The sequence below is a fragment of the Carica papaya genome, chromosome 9 (assembly GCF_054855325.1).
Source record: "Carica papaya isolate Zhongbai chromosome 9, ASM5485532v1, whole genome shotgun sequence".
Classification (NCBI taxonomy): domain Eukaryota; kingdom Viridiplantae; phylum Streptophyta; class Magnoliopsida; order Brassicales; family Caricaceae; genus Carica; species Carica papaya.
The window spans coordinates 34,183,703-34,203,207 of NC_142317.1; the positions used below are offsets into that span (position 1 = coordinate 34,183,703).

The window sequence follows — 19,505 nt, forward strand, 5'->3', positions numbered from 1 at the left end:
AAATATGTCTATGTTAGTTTATTTTTAAAACAAATAGAAATTGTAATATACATAATATATGATATGCACAATCATAATATGCACAAGTACGGATTTATTTTCGGAATAAATTGTAATATATACAATATGTGCAAATTAATGTACAACATTAGTGGCACAGATAATATTCTATAATTTTTTTATGTTGGCAAAGTTCGATATGAATCTTTTGCATAAATTTTTTTTTATAGAATTTTTTATTTTAGTTTTTATTTAGAGTTAATTTTTAAATAGTTAGAATAATGTGGAGTTAAAGATCGGATCAGACATGCACAGTCAGTGATTGTTAAAATGGTTGTAATTAATTAGTTGAGTTTGTTTAGATTAATTTTTAGTTAATCAGCATTAGAGTAGTTAATTGACATTAGACTCTGTATATAAATACTCAATTTTTCATTAATGAAAACAAGCTATTTGTTTATCAAATTTTTTTTAGATTTACGGAGAAAATCTTCACTATTTTTCTTCAATTTCGGGATGATTTCAAGCTTTACCATAGAATTTATAAAACTGTTGACAACCAAAATTAAATAGATTTAATCTAGTTAATCATTTAAAACTATTTATAGAATGACAATAGATAAACAAATAGATAAAATTTTACTTCGACATATTGCAACCAAAGTTATAATATACACAAATTGGAATGAGTCTCATTAATTCACGTTGAGGTAATTTTGAGTCTAAATAAATTTATCGAATCAATTGAGGAATAATTCCAATTAACACGTTATACTAGTTAAATAGTTCTCGATGAGTAAATAGATTAACAAGATTCGATCTATATATATAGTTTTTTTTTTTATTTTTGACTATTCTAAAAGGTCCAAATCTTAAAAAAAAAAGTAAATAGAAACGATGAACATAAACAATTTTTTTTAATTAAATTATGTATAAGGTTCGTATCAAACTTTACTAAAATCGTGAATTATGGTCGATATTATCCATGAGATTGATGGTGTATGTACATTAATTTATTTTTTAAAACAAAATATTTATTTACATTATGCATTCATTCATGATTCCAATAAATAAAACGGGAGGGAGTTTTGTCATAGACAAAAAAAATTCACAATAAGAATCCCATAAAGCAAAGAACAAAACCAGCCGTACTTGAGAGGATCAGATTTGTGCATATACATACAGCACCAGTACTACTTGAACTTGTCCTGCCATGGTGCCAAGATGGTTGTGTGTCTTTAGAATGTTCCTGATGCTGACCCTCTTGTGGGTAACTTGTGTTAATCTCACCAATTCCCTTGCCCATGCAAGGTGGTAATGTTTGTGGATAATTATGAGAATTAGTGTAATTGATCTTGCTATACAAATCATTGCTTGTACAAATCCCATAATTTCCTCTCAAATCCAGCCTGTTTCCTAGCTTGATAATGAAAATTTCTGGTAATAAGAGCTTCCCACTTAGCTGATTATGGCTCAGATTTAGCTGGTTCAAGTTTGGAAGTAACGCTAAATTTGTAGGGATTGACCCAGTGAGGCTGTTGTTGGCTAGAGATAGAGCAGTGAGATTGTTCAATGAGGAGAATAACGAGCTGGGAATTGGACCTTTCAACCCACATCCTGATAAGCTGATTGATGTTAGGTTATTTAGGTTAGAAACAAACAAGGGTATAGGAGAATTGATTGGATTATGATCAAGTAATAAGTACTGAAGCTGTTGTAAGCCTGATAGGGTTTCAGGAATAGGACCAGGGATATAATTGTGGCTTAAATCAAGCAAAACCAACCTGTTTAGCTTCCCTAAATCTGGAGGTATCAGTCTGGAAAGCTTGTTGAATCTCAAGTCAATCTTCTGTAGATGTTGAAGCTGACCCAAAGAAGAAGGCAACTGTCCTCGAAGATTATTCCAGCTTAAATCTAAAATTTCAAGACTTGTCAACCCACTTATCTCTCTTGGGATTTCACCATCAAGATTGTTGTCGCTCAAGTCGAGTTGCTCTAAACTGATCATTTTCTCAAGATCATTAGGGATAGGTCCTTGTAGATTGTTCTGAGACAGGCTAAGAACTCTCAGGCCACTAATATTTGTCAAGCTTGAAGGGATATGTCCAGATAGAGAAGGGTTTGATTGGAGAGACAGGTGTTCTAGAGAAGAAAGTGAAGCAAACAGAGTTTGAGAAAGAGTGACTGGTGATGTTAAAAAACAGTTGAAAACAGAAAGGGTTTTCAAGAAACGAAGTTGGGGTAATGAATCAGATAGATTTGCAGAGAATTTGCAAGGTGGGTTTATAACATCAGGGCCAATGTGAATCTTGGTGACATGGAAGATTGGAGGGTTTTCTTGACCAATCTCACATTCAATGCCAGGCCATGGAGTTTCACTGCATGGTTGTGGGTGCATTTGAGCCCACTCAGGATCTTCTAGAAACGAACCCATTACTTCGAAAACCCCTAAAAGCTCTTCTTCCTCCATCTCCATCGTCATATCCCTCACCTCCTCTAACTTTCTCTCTACCGCAATCAGCTCTCCGGCCAAGATTAGGAACACAACAAGGTAAAAACAATGAGAACCCATGGTGATGAATGAGACGAGAGCGAAAACCCAGTAGAAACAAGAATCAAAGGGTTATGAAAACAAGTCTGAGAAAAGATGAACTCTAAAGCAGTAGTAAAACGTAAAATAAAGTGGAGTTCGCCATTTTTGTTAATTAAAAACTAAAGTTATAACATGTATCAGTTGGCAGGAGTTTATAAGTTCATGTCATGCAGATACAGCTTAACTTTTTGTGGTGTCTCAGTACTTTATAGAGTGTAAGCTTATAAGGCTGCATGCATAAAAAAGCTTAAGTTTTGTCTGGTTTTAGATTACTTGACAGAATCCAAGTTAGAGACAGATATATATATATATACACATACAAGTGTAAGTTTTTGCATGGTAAAGAAAGACAGAGATAGTAACTATAACTAGTAATTTTTGTCGGACTGGTCAAAAGGGTATCGAATTGTAGACATGATGGGACGTGGCTCTTCCTCAGTATATCGTCTATGAAGTCGACGTTTCATAGCTTTGCTTTTTCAGAGTTACAATCTCTATATCTATCTCCTGGGATTGGCTCACGCCACCCTACTCAAAACTAAAGCTGTGGTTTTCTACTATAAGTTTTTTTTTTTTTTTTGGCTCTTCGTCTCTTCTTTCGTAGTTTTACTTGTCATCAATCATTTACCTGTTAATTATTAACCTAAGAATATATTGTAAGTTAATAATAATAAAAAAAAACCATATATACATCTTTTTAAATTAGTAAAATATGTATAGTTTTTCAAAACAAGATTGTTTAACCAAACCACATGAAAAAATATATATATATGTATATATATTTATATATTGTTGGAATTTTTTTATGAAAAAAATTTTAATTTTTATTGAATTCAATCAACACACAAAAATTAATAATATGAAGTGTCTTTTAATAAGTTTACATTAAATTCAAATTATTTAAAATAATTTAACATAATTTAAAAAATAAATATCAATCAAATTTTTTAATCCTGTATTTAGTTGATTTTTTTTATGAATAATGAACATATGATAAGATTTAATAATTATACAATATGACAATTAAAAAGTTATACTATATTTAGTAGCAATTTTATTTGAATTAATAGAATGATATAATTGTATATTCATTTAAATTATTAATTTATTCATATCTTATTATATATAATATTAAATAAAAAATTATTTAACTTATAATTAAATTATTTAATTTATAAAATTATTCAAACTGTAATTTTTAAAAAAATATTAAAAAATAAATTTATTATAAAAAATAAAAAATTATTTTTTTTAATACTTAATATAAAGAAAAAAAATAGATTTAAAGATAAAATAAAAATTAACAAATAATTATGAGAATAAAACAAAAAGAAAAATATTCAACTATTAAAAATCACCGTAGTTTGAAAAGTCTGAAAAAAATTAAAAAATAATCTACCACTAAAAACAACACAACCCTCGTATCATCTATTTGGAATTGATTCAAACAAAACATAAAAGATAAATTTTTAACATAATATTTAAAAAATAAACATATTTTAAATTTAATTAAGATAAATTTTATTTGGATTAAAACTAATAAATAAAATGAATTTAATTTCTACATTAATTTTTAACATATACATTATAATCATCTTATGTGTTTTGTTTTTGATTATTTAATTTAAATGAAAATGAAAAATTGTTAGCAAACATTAGCCATTTGATTTAAAAAGAAAAGCAACTTCCACAACTCATAATGAAAGTTTATTGATTCAAAAAATTACCAATGTTATAGTATTTCATAATTGGTTATACTCTCTTGATTTATTCTTAACAAAAATTAAAAATATATTATTAATTTATTATATTAAGTTTTAAAAAATTTATGCTATAGATTGAATATTTTAATTAAAATTAAAAATACATTATGCATACCCCAAATGAAAATATATATTGTATATTTTTTTAATTTTAAAATTAAAAAATATATGCTATATAGTTTTACTTGGAATAAAAAAAAATATATATGCTACATACTACTTGATTGGATTTGAACAATTTTTTTACTCCAAACAAATTCCTGACTTGGTTCTAATAGAAATTACCTGCCTCAGAGAAAAAATCAAGGACTGTGTTTAGATTGATCATTCCTGCCTCCCTCACTTGTAACACGAGATGATTCAGAGCGAACTCTGCTTAATAAACTCGGCAATTTATGTGCTTGCATGTATTTCATATGCTCAAAAGCAAGAAAGCAAATAAAAGCATCATTCTTTTCATCCCCTGGTTCAAATATATTGCAAAGCTCTACCATCCATGATCTTCATGAGAGATAATGAGAAAAATTTACCTGTAAACTTTTGGATTTGCTTGGTGCAAATGTGTATAACTGATCAATCGGAGAAGTCAATATCAGCAATTTTTGCACCACGTTGTATCCGTCTCAACGAATGAAACCTTTTTAGACGAACTCCAAAGTAATCTGCCTTCCTATCCTTTCTTCTTTGTGTTTCTAGCTTAGTTAATTTCCCACTTTCGATGTACAATTTTCTTCGGACAGCTAGAGCTTGACTGCCTCCCTTCTTATTTTCATGTTTGCAGTGTAACTTTTTTGCTGGTTGGCTTGCTTTACAAAGGCAGCCAAAATAGTATATAGGATCAACATAACAAGATGATGAAGAGACAATGCCTTTCATATTGTTTGGTTGGACAAGTCCTATAAATGATTGTATCTCCGCAAAGCATGAATGATCCGAATATGGAACTGAAAATATGTACTTATGAAACTTTTTCACCAACCCTAAGTTTCCATTCAGATTTCCCATTTGTATCTCACCACTTTTACTGTTTTGGTGAGTCAAAGGAGAACCAAAATGTTTGTCATCACATTCAATGGGTTTCACCGTCCAGGGAAGACCAGATGGCATGATTCCTATAGTTGGGCATATTGAGTTTAACCCCTCCAAAGTATTAATGCTAAAACTGTAACGAGGAACTGCTCGCACTCTAGTAAGATCAGTTTTGGTTGTGAAGACATCATTTAACCCAAGAAGATGCATGGTTTGCAGGCGTTCGGGCCACACCCAAATCTGTAGACCGGAAATCAAGAAGAAGAGAGCTATCAACAAACAAAAATTGGCCCTTTGAGTTACAGTAACTTATTTCTCAGGAGGTAAGAAAAAATAGATATCAATAGCCAATATACAATTTCAGCTGCACATAAACGGGAAAAGAGCTGCAGAATATAACTAACAAAGAGTCAGATGAATACATCAATATAATAAATGAATATACAATCAACTAAATATTTGTAGGGTAACAATCAACTAATATTAAAAATAACTGATGATATAAGTATTGGTATAAATGGGTGGAATACACGGGTGTTTATGATGTGCCTACCTAAAATTAAATTTTCAAACTCAAACCCATTATGAGAAGACGAAATAAATATAAAAACTAAAACTGGCAGAAAGCAACTGCTTCAAATATAAGACAGTAAACAGCCTATCCTTATTTTTCTGATCTTACTCCCTTTCCATACACAATGTATCTGTTAAACTAAAAACCTAAGACATTTACACGTGTTTCCCAGTTGTGGTTACAGTGACAACATTAACACTCCTACTGACCAAGGATCCTGTTGAAATTTACACACTAAGGTAAGTTATTCATTATCAATATATTCTTTCAATAAGTTATCCCGTTAACAAAGTATAGACGAAATGCAGAGGTAAAAAGGAAGGAAATAATTGTAACTGATATCGCTTCTGTTTTATGAACTTAACATGAAGTGTTAACTAAATCTGCCAATTATAAGTTTCTTCACAAAGACATCTGGATGATCAGCACACAAGTTTTAGGTTTTTTCTTAATAGAGGAGTAGACCTTTATATTGAGCGCACGTGCAATGTGAACTAATAACTCTTCTTTCCCCAAATCATGAATCCCAATTATTATGTCATGCTCTGGATGGGCAGCAATTATATCAGCAACCTGTAATCAATTCAAAACCATTAAAGAAAAACTTGTAAATGTCTTTGATGGAAGTACTACGACACTACGTTAAAAAGGATATCCACAGAACGAGTCTAGTTTAAGGAACCTAATAATGCTAGGAAATATAATACTGAAACACACACAATTGATGTAGAAATGAAAAAACAAGAGAAGACACAGAATTATTTACTTGGATTAATAATGTACCTACATTTGCAGGGCCACCTGATATTCTGTTTCACTATGAAGAATGAAAAGAACATCTTCATTCTATAAGGATTAGTGTTTTGAATTACACGAAATAATTCAAAAAAAAAAAAAAAATTGTCAAAATCAAGGAAACCACCCATAGGAATAACCACCCTCCACTAACAAAGCCAACAATTTTTACATGTGTGTCTCTTTATAAGAGAGTAAAGATGAATAGAAATGTCCGTGTCCAGAAGTGCATACTTTTGCTCTCATACTAAACATGAAGGGATAAGTAAAATCATGTAAACTACATTTTTAATTAGATTGTTTTCTTTCTCTCTTCCAAACGTCCAATATGTTTGCTGCAATAGATGCATTATGTTTCTAAAATTTAAACTTGTTACATGCACTGGTTATTCCATTGCATTACATGTCTTACAAAGAAACACGTTTGAATTAACTTCTTAAAGAGTGTTTTCCTTTTTTCTCTAAGTCCTAATCTGCATATTTTTCTCATAAACAAACACCAGATAATTTGTCATCCTATTGAGAGATTTATCTCTTCCCTGTTCTTACATGATGCGTGTAATTGTATCACTTACTAATGTTTCTAAACATGATATGATTTGTTCCTTGACAAAGATGAGCACTATAACACTTTGTTCCCTGGCTATTCCTCAAACACGCAAACCTTCAATACTGGCATCTGGCGAAAGTTCATTAATAGTTAGTGTAAAGCATGCTTGTTTCTCGCTAATCCCAAAAATTGGTTTCCAACAGTTTAGCATCAGTGAAATGTTTTGCTTCTTCAAAAAGGGACCATGGCTATCTTGAGAAATTTTCGGTGCTTATTTTTGCATGTGGTAACTAGTAAAGGATCTATAAGCTCAAAAGACAGTGACAGTGTACCAGCTGAGCAGCCACTTCTCGAGAAGGAAATTCATATGATGGATTACAGTAGGTGTTATCCAAGTAAAGAACATCCACAGCATTGTCCTGTAGAGCATTGAGGAGAGTTGCCCGCGCTCTTTCTGCTCTCTTTGAGGTTCCTTCCCAGCGGAAATCACCCGTGTACAACAGACATCCAAAATCTCCACGGAATAAGAACATAACTGAACCTGTCGGATGATAAAATCATCAACAGCTAGACAAGAATTCTCAAATAGGATAAAGACGCAATTGAACATCAAAACCACGAATTAGGAGTAGATTCCCTGTTTCCAGTCATCAACCGTGAAATTAACACAACTATAGGCAACGTATACAGAAATTATTAATTAAAAAAGAAAGTTAGTGGAAAAAGAAGAAACATAAAACGGAAAGAGCTAACAAAAGTTAGGTAGAAAGCAGAAGAAAATGGAAATACCGGGACAATGGTGAGCATCAATGGCCATGACATGCAGAACAGTGTTGGATCCGGAAGAAGGAGAGATAAGAGAGAAGCTATGCCAGGATTCGACATCGATGACGCGGAGCAAAGAGAGGTCAAAGCCAGGGAACCGGAGAGGGAAAAGTTTCGCGGTGATGCGAGAGCAGAAGAGCGGGCCCTTGGACCAGGACGAGGTGAGGCCACGAGTGTGATCCGAGTGCAGGTGTGTCAGGAAGTAAGCTTGGCTGCCGTCCGACCACCGGTCAACTGATATCAGCCCTCTCTCCATTAAAACCAGAAGAGAGCAGTTTTTTCTGAATGCTAATTTTGGCGGGCAATTGAATTGGAATTTGGGGTTTTATAGGAGTTTTGTGTTGCGGTGAGAATCCGGAAAGAAGACAGCACATACGACGTCGTTTCCTGTCACTGTATGGTTAAATTCTAATAATGATTACTTTTATTTTTGCAATATAATTTATATATATATATAATAATGATCTATTAATTTCCATAAATATGGAGGAAGAAAAAGAAGACAAAAGAAAAATAATTCGTCGACAGCAGGGTTCGAACCTGCGCGGGCGAAGCCCAACAGATTTCAAGTCTGTCTCCTTAACCACTCGGACATATCGACTTGTTGCTTTGTTGCTCGTAATTTCGATTATAACGTAATTTGATTTTAATGAAACTATATAGACTATACAAAATACATGTATGTTCTCTATTACAAATAATACATGATAAAGAATACATGGATGATGAGTTAAAAAATATAACACTTTGTGAAAGAGAAAACTTGTTACAACAATGGCTTCTCGACTTCACATAAACTTGATTGTTTCGAAGTCCGATCAAAATATTGCTTTGTCGTTGAACCATATTACATCAAGCCATGATACCAGCTTCTACATTGTATCATTACAAGCCAAAATCTCTAGAAGCTGTGGAGAAGTCTGTTTGCTAGAAATCCCAGGCGCTAGTTCCAAGGCCAAGGCCATAAATCAACAAATCTCCAAGTTACGATTTTATCTGTAACAATCAGAAATTCATCCCCTTTTGATGCAGACTACAGAGAACATTTAGTTAGAAACCAGTACTCATCTTCGGAATCACCAGGACAGATTCAATCATATATGTTCAAAATGGTCTGGATTGAAGATCTCAATCTGTAATGTCAAAGCAGAGCTTCGCTTCATCCCAAGGTCCATTGATCTCAAACTTGTATTCTTGAATCCTTATCAGCCAGTAAGGGCACACCAAATTCACAAAAATCAATAGACCTAACAATAGCACAAAGAGTAACCGATGCAGTGCATATACAGACACCAGAGTTACCCCCATCAATGCAAAAGAAAGCAAAAAGTGCAAGCACTTAGAATATTTTTTAATACAATAAGTGACTAACGGAGCGAAAAGGAAGACTTGCAAGGAGAACAGCATTACAGCAAATACGTGCAGTCTGGAGGGAAGGCGAGAAGCAATGAAAACAGATGCCACCACAGAAGCATTTAAAGAAATACAACTAGTCAAGTTGGGATTTTTCAGAGCTCCAGGAGCTCTAATGGTGGATCCTGAGTAGTCATGCAAGAAGAGATGGAGTATGAGAAGAGAAATGGTTAATGCCCATATTGAGTCAGAGCTTATGGACCTTGTCAAGGTTTGGTAGATAGGAGCTAAAACATACAACGCCGAGGCAAAAAAATAGATGTTCACGACATAATGCAAAAGAAGACTAAGAGAAAGCATGTCTTCAGTAAATAGAAGAACGAGGAAACCCAATGCAAGGAGGCTCACATCAAGAAGCAAGAGGGACTTCTCATCAAGTGTGGATGTAAGGGTGTAGATCCAAACCAAGACAATAAGAGTGACAATGCACAGATACTGAGATATGGAAACTGAGTCTTGCATCACCTTCAACATGTCTCGTTTCACAACATTAGCATTCATTACCATCTCTTCAAGGAAAGACTCATCAGTGTGGTTGTCATCAAACCCAGGCTGCATTCCTCCATATGCCACTTTTCTCCACTTAGATCGAGTAGGAGAAGAATTTCCACTGATGCTAGAATCCATCCCAATTTCCCTGGTTTTACCAAATTTTTTGTTTTAGTGACGATTTAATTTATGCTTCATGTGTAAGCCCCATTCACAAAGAGTTTCTTGCTAGGCAATATACAAGCAGAAACGACTTATTTGACCGAGGAAACTTCTTCAACTCCAAAACGTGCACCAGTCTTTAATAAACAATCTGTGTCAAAGGAAAACAAAGTGTGAAGGCGTTAGGCAGCCACCTTCGATAGGCTAATTAACTATATCTTGGATTTTGTATGCTTCTTTTCATGTTTTAATCCAAGTGCAAGTGTGTGAATATCTTGTAATTATAAAATTGAAGTGAGAGAAACCATAAAAAAACTCTCATTGTGCTAAAAAGCAAGCACGGGGTATGTGTAAAGAAAAAAGTAAGTTATTATGATTAATCCAAGCTCAAAGACCCCTTTCTAATGCCACATTGACACCCAGGCATAATTCCATTATGATGATTCTAGAGAAGCTTATCCATATACTTTGATGCAATGATAATCATGCAAAGATCATTCCCAGCAGACTGTACGCAGTTCAATCAAAAGAGACAGCAATACGACTAATGAAATCATAACTTTATTTTGTTTTCATTTTTTAATTTCAATTTTGTTCTTCTTTAAAAGAAATTAAAATTAAATGAAAATGAGAGTCAGCACTAATCCAATTGGCGGCAAAGTCAAATTGTAAAATTTGATACTGGTCAAAATTCAAAGGTTAGCACCAAAATATTACGAGAAAGAAAGGTGTTAGGCATCCACCTTGTGGTATAAGCTAATTTGTATGCATCATTTCTTCCGTATTTAGGTGCCAGCCTCTGAATTTGGCATCCATACCATAAATTTCAATTAAACTGTGGAAATACAAATCACTACTGGAAATGCAAGTCAAGGACATGAAATGGGAGATTAAACTAAAAATGTTTTATTGGTCTCGTTCCTAGCTACCTTCTTTTGCATGGTTAGATTTCAAGGTTGTCTGTGCTCTTAGTGGGACAAAATAAATAGGAAAAAAATTATAATGTCGAGATCATGACTTACTATCTTTTCCAAGGTCACTACCATATCTGACGATCTCTTCTTCACTTATTTCAATCTCAAAAAGGGATAGCAAAGCCACTGTAAATCAAGAACCCCCATATCAAACTATGAAGTTTATTTCTTTGCCACAGCTGATAAAAATTGTCTTTTGGACCAACCATTTTATCTTTTCAGATTAGAAAAGAGACTTTAACAACCATCTTAAACCAGAAAATGAACCAAACACATGCATGTGATAAAAGCAGATCCAATGCTAAGGCTGATCATCAAGTTACTTGGTAAACTTTTTCAACATAAGGCATCGGTTCAAGTTTTAACATACTCATCCAATCATATTGCAGAGATAGAAAAGAGAATAGACACTCAACATGCTTTCAATCAAATCCTAACATGTTTCCATTTTCCTGCTAAGTTTCATCTTAACAAACTAACATCCAGTTCTTTAATCTACTTCTAATTTTCATGAAGGCTAAGACATTTTATTGCTTAAAACCAGCTAAGTGTTCATCATCAAGATAACTCCAACATCCATTTGAAGATTCTATTCATATGTCAGTGTCCATTTAGATACAATAACAGATAGAAAACCGAGGCTAAAACAGCTAACAATAAACTGCATGAAACAACCTTGAAATTCTTATCCGAGATTCCTTCAAGGTGGTTTATTCCATCACATACTGAATCATACACACCCAACAACCATCATGCAACAGAGTGCAAGCATGTCTCCTTTTCGGCTTTTATGAATTTTTCTCATTCAAATAGACACAGATTCTATCAAGCAACGTTCAACACCTAGTTGCATCGTAAATAACAATATTTGTAAATGAACATTTGGAAGACTTACCCTAGTTTTTCAATTAAAAATTTTAATTCACTAAAAGGATCTACATGTTCCTCCCAACATTTTCAAAACGAGGATTAGAATTCAAGATAAAAAGGAGAAGATTAGGGTATACCACGCTGAACCAGGCTCCCACGGTCGCCTCTTCCTTACTTCCAGTTCTGAAGCTCGGCCTCTACTGTTGGTCACCAAACCAGAGTAGATATTCCTCTCCTCAAGTTTCTCTTCCGCCTCTCTCCCTCGGTATCTTCTTTTTCTTTTTCTCCTTGTTTCTCACTCTCTCTTTCTGTTCGATCTCACTCTCTTCAAATTCGATTTCCTCCCTCTCCCTCGTCTCTGTTTCACTGTCAGCCCTCCCTTCTCTCCGTTTTCTCGGCTTTCTTGTTCTCTTTCTCCCAGTTTTTTCTTCTCAGCCCTCACTCCGTCTTGGTCTGTCACTCTGTTTTCACTCTTTTCATCTCCTTCTTTTCTCCCTTTATTCACGTTATCTCCTGCTCTTTATGCTCATCATCGTCACGTCGCCATAACCAACTGGCTTCTCCTCTCCTCTCCTCGCTTCTGTCATTCCCGATGGTCAGAGAAGAGAAAAACTTCCTCCCGAAACGGTGTCGTTTGGAGAAGCATAATTGTTGGGATTAGTTCTTAGATTGCGTTTTAATTTGCGTTTAGAAATTGGGTTTGGTCTGTTTAATATCTAAAAAGGGTTTAGGACTTAATTTCTTTTTTTTAATTTTAAAAAGTTAAAAATTAAAATTTTGTATAAAAAAATGAATCTACCTCGTAAAATAATAATAACAACAACAAGAATAATACGAACTTATTATTAATTTTATAAATTTATTTGTAACGAAGAAAATAATCAGTTTAGATAAAATTAAAATATTATAATCTTTATTTCAAATTAAAAATTATAAGGTGAATTTCGATTAACTCAATATACAAATAAAAATAATTATTCTCGAATTTCGTGGCTATCACTTGATTACATTCAATAACTACAATTATTCTCATATCTCCTTTCTTGAATTGGATTGGGATCGACACTTCTTCTCGCACAAGACTTCATATGGAGTCATTCGGATACTTATTTGATAAATATTATTATAAACAAATTCGACTGAAATTTTTAAAAAATATTTTTTTTTATAACTACTGATATATCAGATATAAGATTTATCGCAAACTTTGTAAGTTAGTTTATGAATACTTTAAGTAAATAACAGTTAAAAGGTAATCAATTAAATCCTACAATATTTTAACATGACACCGGTTAACCGTTATTTTTTAAAACAAAACTACGAGAATAGATATAGAAATTTTTATCATTTTTTACTAAACAGGGCTAGTCACATATAAGAGATCAACTTTTTCGTACTATTTATATATACGAAGGAATCTAGTGATAGACAAAGAAAATATATAGAAATTTTCATTTATGTACATGTAAAACTACAAAAATAGATGTAGAAATTTTCATTAATTTTGACTAAGCTGGACCAGTCACATATAAAAGATCAACTTCTTAGTACTATTTATATGTACGAAGGAATCTAGTGATAGACAAAGTAAGAAATAACTAGTGGTAACTAAAAGTATTATTGAGATAAAATTCAGAGTCGTAAGACAAAAATTTTATGAAAGAATGTGATTATTAAGTATATTTAAAGAATTACGAATTGAGAATTCTACTCCAGTAAAAGTGATGCGTGACAATCTATCCGTAATCGGTATTATAAAAAATTCAGTTCATTATAATCAAACAAAACATGTATAGATAGATTTATATCTCATAAAGAAGAAGATAAAATAAGAAATAATTCAATTTTAAAGAATATAATATTAAACCGGACACGATTAACACCTATATATAACCTGAGAAGAAATGTAAAATAAGTAAGAGAAGATCTACGACAAAAAAATAAGATCTAATTATGATTTTAGAATCTTACGACTTATAATTTTTTTAATATATTTAAAAATATATTTTTTGAATAATTATTTTCTTGTTTTTGATAAATACAAATTTAGTATCCAAACTCTTATATCGTAGAAGAATTAGAAGCGTGAATGAGTTTTAGAATTCAAAATTATTTCATTATAAATTAAAATAAAATTACAAAAATGTAGAGAGAAATCCTCCGTATTGCTGGCTTACCTTATCCAAAACAACAATATTGGATAGAGCAACCATGGCGATTACTGGGCTTAGCTCTCTTCCTCGTCTTCGTCTACATTACCTTTCCTCCTCTTCAACTTCTTCGCCGACTGCTACTTGCAGTACTTTCACCAAGCGAAGAGCCTTGGTTTTAGGTACGGGTCTTGTGGCGGTGCCTTCTTTACTCAATTCAAAGCTATTTCTATTTGACTACTCCGCGATTGCGCTGCAACAAAACCGAGATGATGAACTCCAACAAGAAGAGGATAGAATTGTTAACATTTTCCAGGTTCTCTCTTTCTTTTCTTCGGTAATTGTTGATATAGTTAGCGCGTTACAATTTGCTTGGTTAATCTTAGTAGCCGGTTTTATGCTCTAGGCACTAATCATCGGCAATTTGGCTTGTTATTTAGGTTGCTTTTGCTACAAAATTAGATAAATAGTCAATTGCAGTTGAATCTCCGATGGAATCGAATATAAATATACATATATATATGTGTGTGTGTGTGTGTGTGTGTTGTATTTCACTTTTTATCTCGTGGTTCCAGGTTCTTTTTTTTCTTTTCTTCGGTAATCATTGTCATAGGTAGCTTGTTACAATTTGCTTGGTTAATCTTAGTAACCGGTTTTGTGCTCTGAGTACTAATCATCGGCAATTTGGATTGTTATTTAGCTTGATTTTGCTACAAAATTACATAAATAGTCAATTGCAGTTGAATCTCTGATAGAATCGAATATAAATATACATATATTTGTATATGTATTGTATTTCACTTTTGATGTATTCTTGAGAATGTTCACAAGAAATCACTACATTCTCCGGAATACCGTATGATTAGCATAAAAAAACTAGAAGAAAAAATGTTTTTAGCTGGTTAATATACATATATATATGTATATATTATTATTATCATTAGTTTTGTTGTAGCATAATCCTTCCTGTATGTAACCATGATTCAATTACCATAATTTCTAGAAATCATGCAATTAATATTTTGTAGTTTCTTTTTCTAGGTGTTTCACTTTTTTGTTTTTCTTTAAGTGGTTTTTTCTCTGTTAATATTATAATCTTCTCTTCTGGTGCTTGATGAATAAGTCTATTTAGTAGTTCTTTTTTAAGTTTTTGACTTACTACAGGAAACTTCGCCATCGGTTGTTTTTATTAAAGATATTGAGTTAGCCAAAATACCAAAGAGCTCATCTGATGAAATCATGCTTAATGACAATGCTAATGGCAAAGTAGAAGGAACTGGGTCAGGCTTTATTTGGGATAAGCTTGGTCACATTGTAGGTATTCCTCTACTAATATACATTATCTTTTCTTCTTGGTTATTTATGTCTGCAAGATATCTTTCTATGTACTGTGGAAGAAAGATTTTTGGAAGTTGCAAAAACACTTTTTTTTAGCTATTTAGCTTTAGAAGTTTACCGGTGGAGGAAATATTTTTGAAAGTTGGGAAAACATTTCCAAGAACAGATAAATAACTTGTGTTATTCCTTTCCTTTCAAGTCAGTAACTTCTGAAAGATTTTGCGTTGGCCATGATCTTTTCACATTTGGAAAATTTCATTTATTGTTGTAAAGTTTCAACATTCCTGAAAGGCATACTATATATATGGATCCTAACGATTGTTTTTACCAGCGATAAGATGTTAATGAAACATTCATTTATTCCTGTTTCAAACACTGTATTTTAACTTCGAGGTCTGCATAAACTGAGTGCATTGTTGACTTTATGCAAAAGTTACCAGCCAGCAACTGGCCTAGAAGTAGTCAAAAGGTTTTCTTCTCCTTTTTTTTTCTTCTTTCACACAGAAGGTTGTCTCTTATGTCTGACAGGTCACTAATTATCACGTTGTTGCAAAATTAGCAACAGACCAAAGTGGGCTACAACGTTGTAAGGTTTTCTCCTATATCTGGTTATTTATCCTTTTGAATGGTTTTCATTTTTCTTCTGCGAGCAACAGACTATACACCGAAGGACATTTACCTTTTTCCTTTTACCATGGTTATCTGATTGGCAGTTTTTTATGTAACAGGTAAACTTAGTTGATGCCACGGGCAAAAGCTTTTCCAAGGAGGGGAAGATTGTTGGTTTTGATCCAGCATATGATTTGGCTGTTTTGAAGGTAATTACCCAAGCTTGTATTGTTATCATCAGTTAAAGCTCCTTTTGTTTGATTAATAAGAACTGTAATCAACTCAATATAGGGCAATAGCTAGATTGAATCATTTATTATATGGACTAGATAAACTTGAAAATTGTTTTACTCGAGTCATTTACTATTTAATTTTAGATAAACATCAAGGAAATTTTAGAACTAGGATTTTCCATTACTTTTAAGATGAAATAATGTTCAAATCCGTACCTCACTCTTTCTTGCCCTTTCATGTTCTAAAAAGCCCTTTTTCAGGGTCCTAACCACCCAGAACTGGATCTTGAGGGCTTTCTTTGATGGCAGACTCATTAAAGGACTAAGGCATAGGCAACTATTTATAGCACATGATCTTCCATGATTCAGAGTCAATTTCTTTGCATTCATCACCAAAACCGAAAAAAAAGAAAGAAAAGAATACATCTTTTTGCTGAGAAGCAGCAGCTCAAAAAGTTGAACCTTGAGAAACAGGGAGACTTTCCGAAACAAGGTTCAACTTTTTTTGTGAAACAAAACGATGTGGTTTCAGCACTTGTTTGAAAGAGAAACACTGTACTCATTCTTCCTTTTCATACAACCCTATTTTGTTGGGGTGTCTAGATACAAAAGGATTCATGAAGAATGCCTACTTTGTTGAGGAAAAATGACAGGTAATTGAAAATAATCTTTGGCATTATCAGCTTAGAGTCTTTTAATCTGCAAAGTTTGAGTCTTAATCATTTAATGAAAATTTGGAGAGAATACCGAGTTCTGATTTTTTCTTGAGGAGTAATATCCATGTTACTTGGGTGCACATTTATATAGGAGATGAATACTTTTTACATGTCTGGAAAAGCTTTTACTTGTGATTTTTATCTTTTAAGTTCATTTTTATTTTAAATTCTTCATTGGTTCTGGAAATTGCGATTCAAAACTGACAAAACTCTTTATTATCTGCAGGTTGATGTTGAGGGGTATGAAGTAAAGTCTGTTGTCATTGGCAGTTCTCGTGATCTACGTGTGGGTCAGAGCTGCTTTGCAATTGGAAATCCCTTTGGATATGAAAACACTCTAACAACAGGGGTAATTCTTCAATAAAGTGACTGCTATTAGCACCTAAAATTTATATGCGTATACCATATCATTAACACACTGAATGTCTTGCAATTGAAGTCTGAAACTGACAAATGAGTTACTCTGCAAACAAGATAATCATGTCCTCAGATTATCGATTTAGTATTCAATTTTTACAGTTTTTTTCAGTTAATTCAAAGAAATGGTTTATCTTGCAAGCACTTACAGTTTTTCTATTTAAATTCAAACAAATGGTTTATCTTACCAAGCATTCTTGAAACACTAGACAATTTATTGAATATATTTTCTTCAGAAAACAAAATTTACAATTTCAATGAATAAAGTCAAGTATCAAATATCTGCAAATATGAAAATCACAAGCTAGCTAACTTGAAGTAAGTAGGTGGTCAGTGGCCTAGGCAGGGAGATACCTTCACCAAATGGAAGTGCTATACGAGGAGCTATTCAGACAGATGCTGCTATCAATGCAGGTAGAATTGTTCACTTCTATGGGTTCCCTTAAGTTAATTTCACATTCAAGAAATTTCATGTTAAGGAATGCCCCATGATATGCACTAGTATAGCTTTTCTTATTAATTCTACCGACCCTATGCTTGCATTCTTCCATTTATGTAATCATAGCCTCCTTTTTTGAGGATCGAGCATAATATTACTTTTAATACTGATGCTACATAGGATGGTTGTGGTGAAGCGAAACACATTCCTGAAGTCTTGTATGGTGTTATTGTCCTTAATATCCGTCATTGTGATCTTTCTCACGGAGCTTGTGATTATTGATCTTTCTAGTTTTGAACTTGTACAGGGAACTCAGGTGGGCCATTGATTGATTCCTATGGCCATGTTATTGGTGTTAACACTGCAACTTTCACTCGCAAGGGTAATGTATTTCTATTGACTTGATTCTCTTATCTCTCATTTATATCTTTTTGCTTTCTTGGGGTAAGTCTTTTATATCTCTTAGGCATAAATTCTTATTGTTTCTTGTCAAGTACCTCTGGACTTCTTCCAGTGGTGGAAAATTTAGAAAGAAAAGGTTGTGAGAGTTCATAAAAAATTTAAAAAACCGAGTCCGTGTTTGATGCAAGTGTTCGGTCTAATAGTTATACACATGAGGGGCGTGATAATGCATAAACAATAGACTGAATTCTATCTTATAAGCTTAAACTATAAAGATAATTGCCTATTAGTATGTTTGGCGGATTCTTTCAGCTAATAAATTAGATATTTTGCAGAAAGCTACGAGCATGTTTTAGGATTTTGAATGCCTTATTTGCTTATATATGTCACAGGGACTGGGATCTCATCTGGTGTGAACTTTGCAATACCAATTGATATCGTTGTACGCACAGTACCCTATCTTATCGTGTACGGAACACCTTATAAAGACAGGTTCTGAAGTTATTTTATGTTCAACCATCAAGAATCCAAATCTTGTTGATCCAGAAACACGCTCAACCTTACTACGAAAGACGTAAAACTCTAAGTCTCTGCAATTGCAATTTTATTATTTATATCTCCTACACGACATAAAACTCATGTTGAACTGCATATATAATACAGAATTAGCCATTATCATGCAGGAGATATGATACTATAACTGTAGTTTCTCTATATAGACTTCGTTCCTCATGTCCATTTTATGTAGATTTCTTGCATTGATCGAGTTGCTTTTCATGTTGTTACTAATTTTTTATCAAGAGTTCATGACACCCATCAAATTTGATTACCACTTCGTTAAATCAATCTACCTACAAGAAAAACTACCTCTACCTACCATTTGCTTTTGCATCACACTGTTCGTTGCTAAACTAATCGTTTCACTACAAAAGGTTCTTATCAGTACACATTTTCGTTTACATATTTTGCAACTGACTAATATTGTCACCATAAGTAGCCACCAAAATTACAATTCACTGATTGACAAACAAAGTATCACTTGCATGATAACAAAATAGTTCAGGATCTTTTTTTAATCTACACTTTCGGGAAAGTTCAGTACGCATTCGAACGAATGCTGCAAATTCTCAACTAAAAACCTTACAAATTTGATCTAAAGAATGG

At 32.9% G+C, this 19,505-nt stretch overlaps 4 protein-coding genes and 1 non-coding gene across 6 annotated transcripts; 1 reads left to right on the forward strand and 4 right to left on the reverse strand.

Moving 5' to 3' along the window:
• Positions 1–969: 969 nt before the first annotated feature.
• RLP29 (receptor like protein 29) lies at positions 970–3,332 on the reverse strand. Its single transcript, XM_022049060.2, has one exon. The coding sequence runs from the start codon at positions 2,570–2,572 to the stop codon at positions 1,109–1,111; it is 1,464 nt and encodes a 487-aa protein (XP_021904752.1). The 5' UTR covers positions 2,573–3,332; the 3' UTR covers positions 970–1,108.
• A 946-nt stretch (positions 3,333–4,278) lies between these two features.
• On the reverse strand, positions 4,279–8,412 carry LOC110819652 (DNA repair metallo-beta-lactamase family protein). The gene is made up of 4 exons (XM_022048922.2): positions 8,094–8,412; positions 7,637–7,845; positions 6,425–6,532; positions 4,279–5,625 (listed from the first exon to the last, which is right to left on the reverse strand). Exons 1-4 carry the CDS (start codon positions 8,383–8,385, stop codon positions 4,930–4,932), a joined length of 1,305 nt encoding a protein of 434 aa, XP_021904614.1. The 5' UTR covers positions 8,386–8,412; the 3' UTR covers positions 4,279–4,929.
• A 236-nt stretch (positions 8,413–8,648) lies between these two features.
• TRNAS-UGA (transfer RNA serine (anticodon UGA)) lies at positions 8,649–8,730 on the reverse strand. Its single transcript has one exon. It is a non-coding gene; the product is annotated as a tRNA-Ser (tRNA).
• A 162-nt stretch (positions 8,731–8,892) lies between these two features.
• Positions 8,893–12,316, reverse strand: SETH1 (phosphatidylinositolglycan synthase family protein). The gene is made up of 3 exons (XM_022049130.2): positions 12,175–12,316; positions 11,216–11,293; positions 8,893–10,344 (listed from the first exon to the last, which is right to left on the reverse strand). The coding sequence occupies exon 3, from the start codon at positions 10,167–10,169 to the stop codon at positions 9,258–9,260; it is 912 nt and encodes a 303-aa protein (XP_021904822.1). The 5' UTR covers positions 10,170–10,344; positions 11,216–11,293; positions 12,175–12,316; the 3' UTR covers positions 8,893–9,257.
• Positions 12,317–14,145: 1,829 nt separating this feature from the next.
• DEG5 (DEGP protease 5) lies at positions 14,146–19,107 on the forward strand. Of its 2 annotated transcripts, none has more exons than XR_002540723.2 (8): positions 14,146–14,503; positions 15,352–15,501; positions 16,054–16,116; positions 16,254–16,343; positions 17,310–17,432; positions 17,835–17,914; positions 18,247–18,321; positions 18,734–19,107. XR_002540723.2 is itself a non-coding variant. In XM_022048930.2 (8 exons), exons 1-8 carry the CDS (start codon positions 14,249–14,251, stop codon positions 18,838–18,840), a joined length of 951 nt encoding a protein of 316 aa, XP_021904622.1. In that variant the 5' UTR covers positions 14,153–14,248; the 3' UTR covers positions 18,841–19,107. The 2 variants fall into 2 exon arrangements, 1 of the variants encoding a protein (XP_021904622.1); XM_022048930.2 differs by having other exon boundaries at positions 14,153–14,503; positions 17,827–17,914.
• The last annotated feature ends 398 nt before the right edge of the window (positions 19,108–19,505 follow it).